At 42.3% G+C, this 12,324-nt stretch overlaps 1 protein-coding gene across 1 annotated transcript; it reads left to right on the top strand.

Annotated features, from left to right (window-relative positions):
* The first annotated feature begins 6,918 nt into the window (after positions 1-6,918).
* LOC147421497 (uncharacterized) lies at positions 6,919-10,578 on the top strand. Its single transcript, XM_086502945.1, has 10 exons — positions 6,919-7,152; positions 7,220-7,375; positions 7,456-7,584; positions 7,687-8,067; positions 8,149-8,289; positions 8,391-8,492; positions 8,595-8,735; positions 8,821-9,054; positions 9,490-9,957; positions 10,069-10,578. The coding sequence occupies exons 4-10, from the start codon at positions 7,819-7,821 to the stop codon at positions 10,576-10,578; spliced, it is 1,845 nt and encodes a 614-aa protein (XP_086359071.1). The 5' UTR covers positions 6,919-7,152; positions 7,220-7,375; positions 7,456-7,584; positions 7,687-7,818.
* The last annotated feature ends 1,746 nt before the right edge of the window (positions 10,579-12,324 follow it).

Here is a 12,324-nt window from a genome sequence, read left to right as displayed (position 1 = left end):
TTTTTTTTGCTCCACACGGAAATGTCTCCTTTTATCATTTATAAATATGCCAATAGGTTCACCACATAAATTATAATATACTACTAGTATTGCCAACGGCCTTCAACCGTCTGTGTGTGTGTGTGTGTGTGTGGTTGTGTCGCCTGTGTGGCTAAGGTGGTGTATGGCACACTGCCAGTGTGAGAAGAAATCCACATATGTCGGTGGGAGGCGGTCGGAATCCCTCTCCCTTCTATAATAGTGTAGATGATGCCAGTATAGTGGTTCCCAAATATAAGGGATTAATTAAAGAACTTCATAGAATGCATATTCTATATTATTATGGGAATGGGAGACCTCTTGAATTAAGGTTATGTAGACTCTCTCTCTCTCTCTCTCTCTCTCTCTCTCTCTCTCTCTCTCTCTCACACACACACACACACACACACACACACACACACACACACACACACACACACACACACACAAAACATGAAGTTTTAAGGTCTCAAGGATTCATTTTTCTTGAGATTCCTCTCAACCACTATGTTACCATATACATGTGGTAGTGATGTGTGTGAACACACTAGGACCATCAGGGCATTTTTTCCCTCTTTAGGAGGTTTTTTCCCCGTGCATTGTATATACGCCCATCACTCTAGGGCTATTGATCTTTCCATTGCACACTAAGTAACACACTCTCTATTGTGTGCCTTGAGCTTCCTTTGTCTTCTCCATGCTGTGTGCGTTTCTTTGCAACCCTAATTCCAACACTTTCAACCTCGCAAGGTCGATGGGGGCCTTGCTTGATGCATTTTTATCAAGGAACCCTACTTAACTATCTAGTGTTGCACGACCACTATAAGGGGCTCTTCACACTTGTGATGCCCGTATCAATGCAGATGAACTTGGTTTTTTCTCTCGAGGCATAGATATCTGCATTGCAATCAAAACATTGATATAAGCGGTGATATTTGCATCACTATGTTCATATATTGATACAGATATTGATGCTTAGATCGACATCATCACATAACCATATATATGGACGTGTATATCGGTGCTTGCAAGTACAAAATTTTTGGGGTTACGTGATTGCCACCCAATTCACCATTGTAAACAAATTTGAAGTTTTGAAAATAATAGCAAATCAATTAACACCAACTTAACCTAAAAACATTGAGATGACATGAAATTTGAAGAGAATTTTTTATTTCTTGATAAAAATGCGTTATATACAAGGGTTGCCAACACCGAAGGTAAAAAGAGTCGTTCATAGTGTGCAAGGCTACATCACAAAAATGGACAAACTTTCTCAAACTGAAATGACATATAAACACTAAGTAAAATGTTTTGCAAAATGGGAGATTTGTATCATCCCCAATAGATACATTGTGTACATAAAACTAAAACATATGGTAGCACATGAGTGCGCTACTCTGGATCAAAGGTTTCCTCATGTTGCAAGGTGAATTGTATTTTGTAATACAAGAAAAGACAATAAAAAAAGTTTAGGTAACAACCCTACATACAAACACATAGTTTAACATAATGAAATTAGTGATAAAATTTTGTATGTTTTACCTCGCTAGGTCGAGATCTCAAAATCTCCATGAGCTCAGGAAGACTGTGGCTTGCGCACCATAACTACGCTTGAATAGATTAGGCTCATGTTTTTTCATCACCCACTGTTTAAATGCATTGAAAGCAACACATAAATTAAATTAAGAAATTACTTACAAAAATTAAATGCAAATGTATTTACATGAAAGTAATTTTCCCAACAATGAGTCACTCCTACTTTCACAGTACAGGACACACCACTTACCACTCTTATTCACCTAATTGCATTTAAGTAAATGCTCACCTATTCACCACTCTCCAAGTGGTGCAAACTCCCTTGACTCCTCCTTTTTGCCGCTTGTACTTATCGGGATTATCATGTAACTACTTCTTTGTATTTTTCCAATCTTCCTTGTCGAGCCAAGATGGCTTGGATGAGTCAACTTTCAATGCTTCATGTGCCTCCGAACGCTTGTGTTTCAAGTAGTTGCACATCCGTGTGTGCATCCATTTGGTGGAGAGAATCCACATTCTCCATGTGAAACACGCTACGAAGCATGTTGATTACTTTATCTTTGAGCTCGACTAGTATTTCCTTACATTTCTTCATGAAGTGGTGACAGAATACCTGTAAGCAAAATTTGTGCATAGTAGTATTCACCTTCCGATCATTCTTATCTACCTAAATCTTGCCGATGGTAGGATCTATGGTGTAAGGCAGGTCCATCTGCATTCCTAGGCGATATCGAGGGGACACAATGAGAGTCTCGGCAAGTGTGAGGCTAGGAGTGGTAAGCGGTGTGTCCTGTACTGTGAAAGTAGGAGTGACTGATTGTTGGGAAAAATCCAAAGCAGACAACTGTGTAGGAGGTGTGGAAGCGTCACATGAAGGGGGAAAAACGGATGCTCAATGGCTGCACGGTGGTGTGGAAGTCTCAGTGGTGAAACCACCACAACATCTGCCTTCTCCACCATTGAAGCGTCAGGCCCGCGATGTCTCACATGAGTGCTTGGTAGATACGGATGACTCAAAGCACTGTGATTGATTTGTGAGGTAAAGTGTGAAGATGATGGTCGGTGTGAAGTGCCAACACTTCGGTGATAAGATGAATGAGAGGGTTAGTGTGAAGTCCCAACACCATGTGATGGGACTAGGGATGGTAATTGTGTTGGGCCAATTCCCTGAGGTGGAACAAAGTGAATGTCCTCATACCATTTCCTTTGTGTGGGTGATCGAGATGCTAAAAACTCCTCCTTACCCTCCTGACCATACTCCCCATGTGGAAATAAAAAGAAATAAGAAATAAAAAGAAAGTGCAAGGATGACGCAAGGCCTACATAATAAACATGTAAACTTGAAGATAAAAACCATTTTACTTTAAAATCTAAAAAAGTAACACAATTTTGAATTGCATCAACTCTTTAAACTTATCACTGAAACAAAATATTAAAATTAAATGTAAATAGGTTTAATTCATTACCATTTCAAATACAATGTATTTGCACTTTAAGTTGACTCTCTCTCATCTTGACACAATTCAACATAAATCCCTATATCTCTGTTATTTGCATATTTCTCCTTGTGTTTTTTCATTGTTTTTGTTTAGGTTTTCCTCTAAATTATTTGGAGCGTGTTTCTCTACATTTTTCTCTGCCTTTTTCACTATTTTTTCTGGTGATGGGAGATTGTAGCCCTTGTAGACTTGTGCACTTTGCATGGCTACTACAATGACATACCACCAATTTGGTTGTGAAGCCTTGGGATAGAAAAGCACCTAGAAAAGAGGAACCATGTCACATGAAAAATTGATAATGCAAAAGGCCATGAAAAAATACGACCTACTTGTTTACAATGCTCGGGAAGTACGAATGTGTCTCAAATATTGGTCCATCTTTCAATTGAGTCAAACCTCAAGAAAACTTGACTTCCCTCTTTGCACAGTAGTAGCACGGCCCTCCATGTTTACGGCTTCAACCATTGCACATTAAAAAAATCCACTTTGAATTCTTTATAATCCACTCTCAAAATTTCTTGCTCTTTCACCTTGCGTTTTTGGTTTGTTGTCAAAATTCAAGACACTTTGGCTCATTCAGGATTTGTGGCCAGTATTGGTCCATACAACCACAATGTCTTAGGTCAATCCTTGCAATCAGAATATCTTTCTTTTTGGTGAGATGGTCCCACAATAAGCATCCCACATTTTTTAATATGTACATTGGATCGAGCAAGTGATTGATTCTCAATCTTATCCAATAGGGAAACTCCTACCACATTGAGAATCTCTTCATCCTTGGCAGTAAAAGGCACCCGTCATACCTCTCCTTTTTCTCTAATCATTCTTAAGCAGACATCGTTGCTGGCTTCCTTCCCACAAAACCCTCTCTCATGGTTCTCCAAAAGATGTTCTCAATGACCTTCGTAAATTTGTTTCTTCAATGCTATCGACCGGCGTGCAAAAATCCTTGGACCACCCACATGTAATGCAAGCATTGTAACCACTATATTTATGTTCTACAGACAACAAAAATTACTTCACACACTATTAACCATCATGAGAAAATCATACTTCATGGGATGAATGGGTTTCATGCTTACCAAAGAGATCTCCAAAACCACGATAGTCATGCATCACCCACATTAGAATGCCTCTAACGTTTGCATTGCTTCAACATGTATGTCAGCTTATGTCCGTGACTTGTATACCTATCACGATTATCTAACCTAATTCTCTCTCTACCTTGCACTTGTTGTTGCTTCTTCTCGATTTTACTTTTCATTGTTGAAGAGTCCTCCTTTCATAGTTGTAAAGTATCCTCTAAGGGTTGCCCTCTCACGTGAGAGGTAGCCGTCCATGTGTATATGCATTCCCATTCTCGGCCATCGATCGTTAAATGCCAGCCACCAGTCATTGAACATCGGTCATCGACCACTGAAAATGTCTCTATTTGGCTGTTTTTTGGTCACTTTTTGATCGTTGTCCAACCAATATATTTTGATGAAAAAGAATGTTTCAGCGAGTTGACTTCGGGTGGTATGAATTTTTGGTTTTTCAATGAGTGATTTCTGTCATGCATGATGGTTTCTCCTTATAACGGGGGCCTTACAAAAGTGTGCTTCTAGAAGAAAAATTACAAGGGTAAGTCAACCTCCATACTTAACAATCTCCCACTTGGAAAATGGTCTCCACCAAATCTATGGTTGCTTTTCATTCTGGGTTGTGTGTGTGTGTGTGTGTGTGTGTGTGTGAGAGAGAGAGAGAGAGAGAGAGAGAGAGAGAGGGGGCGGGGGGGGGGGGGGTTCTTACCTTTTTGCTAATCACATTGCTACTCCTCATACTTGAGTTTTTGCTACCTTATGCTTGAGCGTGCTATATATGCACAAAAGAAGCATAGAAAGGGTTGCAACTTACACACACACACACACACACACACACACACACACACACACACACACATGCATCACAATCTTATTTAGTTGGTTTTTAAGGATTAACCCCTTACCCTCACACTCACTTACACAAAATGCACTATCTCTGACAGGTTGTCGTCGCCTGTTACTCTTTATCTGATTCATTCTCTGACTATTGCTTACCCAATAGTATTGACACACTTTGATATACAAATCTCTATCTTAGCAATTGGTAATTTCAACCCTGAGCAGATTTTTACACTTAAAAATTTTGCCATTTGGAACCTCCATTTCATTTTTTGTTTTGTTTTTGGAGGGGAAAACCCCCCTTAAAGTTTATGAGTATGATATAGCGTGGGACTCACTACCCTGTTTCCACTCATAAATTTGTTCATTTTTTTAGCCCCCCACGGGATAGTACCCTTTAATGGGCACTTGATGAATGATTCAATATGTCTCGATTTCAGTACACGGCATTTAAAAGACTGGTGATGCCCTGACTATACACGTTCATATTTTAGACCTTCATGCCCCTTTTGCTTCCCCTCTCTTACCTCCCTACCGCATACCCCCTCTTTCTCGTATACAAAACCCTGCTATATTACCTCTTCCCTCTCTCTCTCTCTCTCTCTCTCTCTCTCTCTCTCTCTCTCTCTCTCTCTCTCTCTCATATACCTAAGCTTCTGTTGGCTAACCGTGATGGCTACATGGAGTTATCACCTACCTTGAAGCTCAGACCTGTTGAGTATACAAATGTGTGGGGATTTTTCACTTTGTGCACTAAAAGATGTCACTACGTGTCTGGTTCTACTATAAAAAATGGTGAGGGTTGTTTAGGCCCCTCACTTAGCCTTGATTGCGTAAAGTGTGTGTATGTGAAAGAGAGGAGTGTGAGCATTACTGCTTACTGTGGAGTAATGGAGTTAGTTAAGCATGAACAAACATCTCAGGTTGGTGCTTACGTGATCGGTTCTATTTTACAACTTACACTTGTATTTTTTTGCATTGTACTGCACTCTACACATGCTCTAAATGGTTTTCTACTACATCCTAATAGGCTATACTATCGGGGTTGTACCTAGTTGGATATTTTTCTGGAAACATAGTTGACGTTGTACTCTTTCTTCTCTTACACTTGTGCTTTTGGCATACTCGTTAAAAAAACCACTCTCTACACACACTCTACATGATTTTTTAATGCATCCTACTGGCTAATACTGTTGGTGTTGAACATGGCTGGGTATATTTTTGGTGTATTGTCTTACTAATTGAATTTTTTTCACATACTTTGAAAATATATTTTCTTCTTCAAAAAAAACATAGAGGAGGTGGTTACATCCTACTCTACTGTCTAAACTATTGTTACATCCTACTCTACCGTCTAGACTATTGTTACATTTTGTTTACACTTGTGCTTTTGGCTACTCTTTGCACACACTCTGAATGGTTGGCATACTGTCTGAAATAACCGGTATACATCTTACTGGCTAATGCTGTCAATGCTGTATTTTTTTTACAAATTATATTTGGTGCATTGGATTACTAAATGAATTTGCCATATGTACTTTGAAAAGTTTTTATAAAAAACATAGGGATGGTGGTTACATCCTATTGTCTAGCCTCAGGACTATGTACACATGTGCATTTAAGAAGCTCGTTCATGGGATCGACGGCGCGGAACTGGGGCGCGGTCGACGAGACAATCTGGATCGTCCGCGTGGTGGGGGCACGCTCGGGGTAGGAGGTAATCTCGGGCAACGAATGGCGAGACGACGTGGCATCGAGCGGGTGACGTGGCCACCAGGTAGGGGTGAGATGGTGACGGAAATCCACGTTGGCATTAATTATGACGGGGAGGGGGAAATCTGACGGGATGCGCGCCATGATTTTGAAGTGGGGTGCGTCACCTCACCTCACCTCAGGCAGGTGAGGGGAGCCTCCTAGTCGTTCATGGCATCACACAGGTCTGTCCAGGGGGTTTCAAGGGCATTGCGGGCAAGGGGGAGCTCTGTCCAGGATTGCGCAGAGATGGCAGTCAAGGCGAAGAAGGGAGGGGGGAAGGGAATGAGGGGCGCCCCGCCTACTCTACACCTCCGCCAAAGAAGTCTGCTGGAAGGGCTGGGAGGGGAGCCAAAAAGCCGTCTGCAATGAGAGCCACGCAGTTGAGGGCGGGGCCAACACCGGCTGAGGAGGTCAAAGAGGTGGGGGGTGGAGCTCCTTCTTGCAGTGTCTCAGCTCGATGTTGTTCAGGAGCCTTCACCGGTCAAGACTGCTACTGTGACCGGGGAAAGGAAAAAGAAAGTGGGGAAAGGACCAAACAATGACGATGTTCCTCCATTGGCGGTTGTAGATCCGGAGCCATGCAAGCCTGTTGTGACCAAGGAAGGGAAGAAGGGGGTTTTAAAGGCCCAACAACCAGAACAAGTAAGATAGTTCCCAGGTTTACCTGTGAATGTCCAGGTTTATCCGTGGACCTTTGGGTTTACTTGTTCCAACGTGTGCATGGTTTGAAGATTGCAATGCCTCAGGGCCAAGATGCTCCTCTGTTGGCGGATGTACCTTGAGAGGCATGCCAAAGTGCTGCTTCGAAGAAAGCTCCAAAGGCCCCAAAGGAGATCCAACCAACAAAACATGTAGGACTCTTGCTGTAGATGCCTGGGTTTATCTATCATTGCCCAAAGATTTGTGTGGTTTAAGGAAAATTTGTGCCTGCTGTTAAGTGTTCACATGTGCAGGGTTTGAAGAGGGAAACGCCTGTGAAGATTGATGCTCCTCTATCGGCAGATGTACCTCAAGAGCCGTGACAAGGTGTTGCTTCAAAGAAGGCTCCAAAGGCCCCAAAGATTGCAACACCTTTGAAGATTGCAATGCCACCAGGCCAAGATGCTCCTTTGTCGGTGGATGTACCTCGAGAGCAAGGCCAACGCTCTGTTTTGAAGAAGGCCCCAAAGGTCCCAAAGGTCCCAAAGGAGGCCCAACCAACAAAACATGTAAGGTTTGTGCAGGGTCAAGATGCTCCTCTGTCATCGGATGTAGCTCGGGAGCCATGCCAAGATGCTAGTTCGAAGAAGGCCCCGGCTCCAAAGGCCCTAATGGAGGCCCAACCAACAAAACAGGTAGAAGAAATGCCTGGGTTTATCTACCAGTGCCCGAGTATCGCTAGTTGTTAAGTGCTCCTAGGTGTTTAACATGTGCAGGGTTTGAATCTGGTTAAAGGATCAGGCGCGTTGAAGGCTCAAAAAAGCGTCCAGTCAAAGGAGGTGTGCAGCACAGTGGGCACCCGTCCAGGGACTCCAAAGGCTCCTAAGGCTCCAAAGGAGGACCAACAAACTAAACACGTAGGACTGTGCCCGGGTTTATCTGTCAGTGCCCGTGTATTGTGCAATTTTTTTGGAAATTATTTCGGCTGTAAGGTGTTCACGGGTGTCAATGTGTGCAGGATATGATTGTGCTTGAAGGATCAAGTCCCTTGAAGGTTCAAAAGAGTGGTCAAGCAAAGAAGTTGAGTGGCACAGTAGGCTCCGAGCCACCCAAGACACAGGTATGCAACAAACGGCCCTAGGCAGACTATTGCAATGAAAGTGTGCCTTGCAAGTGTTTTTGGTCCTTGCACCCGAGTTTATGTCTGAGTGCTTTGTCATAGGTGAACAAGAGAAAGGCCAAGGCCGATGTGAAAGAGAAAGAAGGTACGGCGGTCCCCGAGCAACAAAATGTGAAGAGGTTGAAGAGGATGAAAGAGGTGGAAGTCCGTGAGGCCATCGAGCGGAAACTTGCTATTGATGAGGTAAGCCACTCAAGTGCTGTGCAAGAAGCCAATGAATTGTGTCTTTTTATCTTATGGTTTTCCTCTTCTTTGATAAAATGGTTAGGTCAAGGTGAAAGGGCACACGGGCAAGGGGCAGTTAGAGAAGGTGCCAGAGTTTAAGATTGCTCTAAAGAGGGATGGTGTGAAGAATAAGGCTAAAAAGCATGTGGAGAAGGGGCAAGAGGATGAAGGGCCAGCGGATAAGTCTCTTGCTCTTGTCGGCTCTTCAAAGCGGCCCAAGCTTCAAGTAAAGAGAGAAAAACAATCAAGGGCAAGCTGTACTACCTCCACAACTGTGGTAAGAAGTCCCTAGGTTTATCTGTCACGGCATGGTGTGCAACTCTCTCTCTCTCTCTCTCTCTCTCTCTCTCTCTCTCTCTAGTATTCTTATTTCCCGGGTTTATCTGTCACGGCATGGTGTGCAACTCTCTCTCTCTCTCTCTCTCTCTCTCTCTCTCTCTCTCTCTCTCTCTCTGTGTGTGTGTGTGTGTGTGTGTGTGTGTGTGTGTGTGTGTGTGTGTGTGTCTAGTATTCTTATTGCTTGAGTTTATATGTCACGGCATGGTGTGCAACTCTCTATGTCTAGTATTCTTATTGCCTGGGTTTATTTGTCACGGCATGGCGTGCAACTCTCTATCTCTCTCTCTCTCTGTGTGTGTGTGTCTAGTATTTTTTAATTCCCGAGTTTATCTGTCACTGACTTGCTTTGCCTTTTGTATTGTATTGGATGTAGACGCCTTATGTTGAGGTTATCAATGGGGTTAAGTTGGTGAGGATCTGTCGGGCTGAACCACCATGTGCGAGTCGGAACACTCTCATGGAGAAGCGATCACGGATGATTCAACACTTAAAGAAAGCACATGGGCTGGATGTCTTCATCCCTCAAAGGCTCAGAGGGCGGCCTCAAGGGAGTGTCAACAACGACGTGCCCAAGTCAAGTATACGAGATCAGGTACGGGCCCAACAGTGCTTTAAGGATGTGAATCGAAAGTTTGCAGTAAATCGCAAGAGGATTGAGGAGAGAGCAAAGAATAGGGCAGCCCTCACTTGGGATGTTCTTCCGCGCAAGGCTCAAACGGCCATGAAGAAAGATACTTTCATCATGCAATTTGTGGACAACCACATGAAAACAATTGATCAAAGGGAAGAGGCAATGGAAAAGGAGATCAAGAGTCACGTGGAGGAAGGCTACGAATCTAGGGTAAGTTCTATGGTCATAGAAGCCAACTTTACTGTTTTAATTGGGTTTATGTTTTTGTAAGTGCTCGGGTTTATGATGTGTCTAAGTTTAAATTAATCTATTTTATTGCAGCACTGGATCAAAGTGGGGACCTTGATTGTTCGTAGTGACAAGGATAAAAGCAGCAAGGGGAGTAGCGGAGGGAGTGATGGCGATGGAGATGAGGATGACGAGTCTAACCAGGATGGGAGTGGGGATGGTGATCCCGATTATGGTAGCGATGGGGATGCCGATGATGACGATGGTGGGAGTGACATAAGTGGTGGCAGTGATGACATAAGTGGTGGGAGTGACATAAGCGGTGGTGATGATGACGATGGTGGGGGTGACATAAGTGGTGGCGGTGATGACATAAGTGGTGGGAGTGACATAAGTGGTGGCGGTGATGACGATGGTGGGGGTGACATAGGTGGTGGCAGTGATGACGGTGAGGATGATCGGACTGATGACGAGGATGAAGGTGGTGGAAGTGGCAAAGGGGACAGTGAGAGTGTAAGTGAGCAAGATGGCGCCCAAGATGTTAGTAGTAACGAGGATGAGGTGCAAGAGATTTTATCTTCACCTGCAAGCATCCTTGCTTGAGATTGTTTGAGTGACTATGTCGTTTGTATGATTTTGTTTCACATACTTATCAGCTCTAACATGGAATGTGAACTTTTCATTCTCTCCTCGGCTTATTCTAGGTGGTTAAATCAAGTTTGTGTTACAAATTTACTGGGTTGACATGTTATCCACGTTTACATGTTCGTAGGTTAAATTAAGTCTGGGTTTATGGATTTCTTGGGTTGATATGTGTACCGGGTTTACATTATTGGTTATCAAATAAGTCTAGGTTTACGGATTTCTTGGGTTGATATGTTGTCGGGGTTTACATGTTATTTGTATAGTGATTTGCATTCATGGTTTTATATGTTATTTGTATAGTGTGCTGCAAACTTAGAAAATGCTGTTTGTATGAACTTGCATCACATACTCATCAACTTTAACATGCAATGTGTTGGATTTCCATTCTCTCTCTTGGCTTAAGCTGTGAAGTTAAGTTGCTTCATAGTTTGAATAGTGTGCCTTGGGTAGACATCCATGGTATATGTGAAAGCTTGTGAAGTGCGTAGATTTTGTGGTTGTATTTGCAAGCTGTCATTCAAGTTGTATTTTCAAGTTGTGTTGTTTGGTGTCATGGAAAATGTCACCATATGGTTTGAAAGACTCTCTATCTCTCTCTCTCTCTCTCTCTCTCTCTCTCTCTCTCTCTCTCACACACACACACACACACACACACACACACACACACGAAAACTCATCCAATGGTAGATTTACATTGATTTCTAATCTTTTTTAGGCTGCTTCACTTGCCTCTCTCCTCATTTCATATGCCTCAAATCAAACATTGTTTTATGAGGCCTCATTGTGTTTTATGTTTTGGTGCGTTAGTCATGCATTTGGTTTTCCTTGGACAAGTTTCAAAAAAAAACATTGACATTGCCATTGTGCCTAAGCTATTAGTAATGGTAGTAGTGTTAGTGCTCGTAGTGAAAATCCACAATGATGATGGTGGAAAGAGGAAAGGAAGATGCTGCCAAGAGTATAAGATTGAGCAAACTAGAAGGACAAATCTCTTCTCCACTTGCATCACGTACATTTCTACAACTAAACTATGTTGATAGTCTCTCTCTCTCTCTCTCTCTCTCTCTCTCTCTCTCTCTCTCTCTCTCTGAACCTAATTAGTCTAATATTAACATAAAAAATTATTATTGTATAACTTAAATCTAACTATATAGACACTGCAATCTCTATCAAAGTTGAGAAAAACTATACACCTAATAGTTGCACAAGAAATACAATCCTAAGAGGGTATCGAGAATGAGCTGCCACATAAAGAGGTAGTCCATGGTCAATTAAAATAGGTATGGAATTAAGTGTATAAAACAGAGGTATTGAAATTATTTTAGGGAAGGTAATGAGTCAAAATTCTCCATCACAAGACAAGAAGTAGTGCCGATAGGTTGAGCAAAACCCAAAACAGGTATAAGGTTGATTGAAAGAAGACAAACAAAAAGCCTATCAAGTTGTACAAAGTAAGAATAGTCCACTCCTTTACCACCATAATAATAAGTTTAAAACTTGCCTTATTCAGGTGAAAAGAGATGGTAGGTGATTGAGAGGTCCAAGAATAGTACAAATAACCAAACATGGGATACAGATAAACTTGGGCAAAACAGCAAGACAAGAGGAAGATGTTTACTTCTCAGTTTCAGGTGAAAAGAGATGGTAGGTGATTGAGAGGTCCAAGAATAGTACAAATAACCAAACATGGGATACACATAAACC

This window comes from Adiantum capillus-veneris, chromosome 27, assembly GCF_014529385.1.
Source record: "Adiantum capillus-veneris isolate H3 chromosome 27, ASM1452938v2, whole genome shotgun sequence".
Lineage (NCBI taxonomy): Eukaryota > Viridiplantae > Streptophyta > Polypodiopsida > Polypodiales > Pteridaceae > Adiantum > Adiantum capillus-veneris.
Note: the sequence above shows the minus strand (reverse complement) of the source record. Positions and strands in the feature narration are given on the sequence as shown.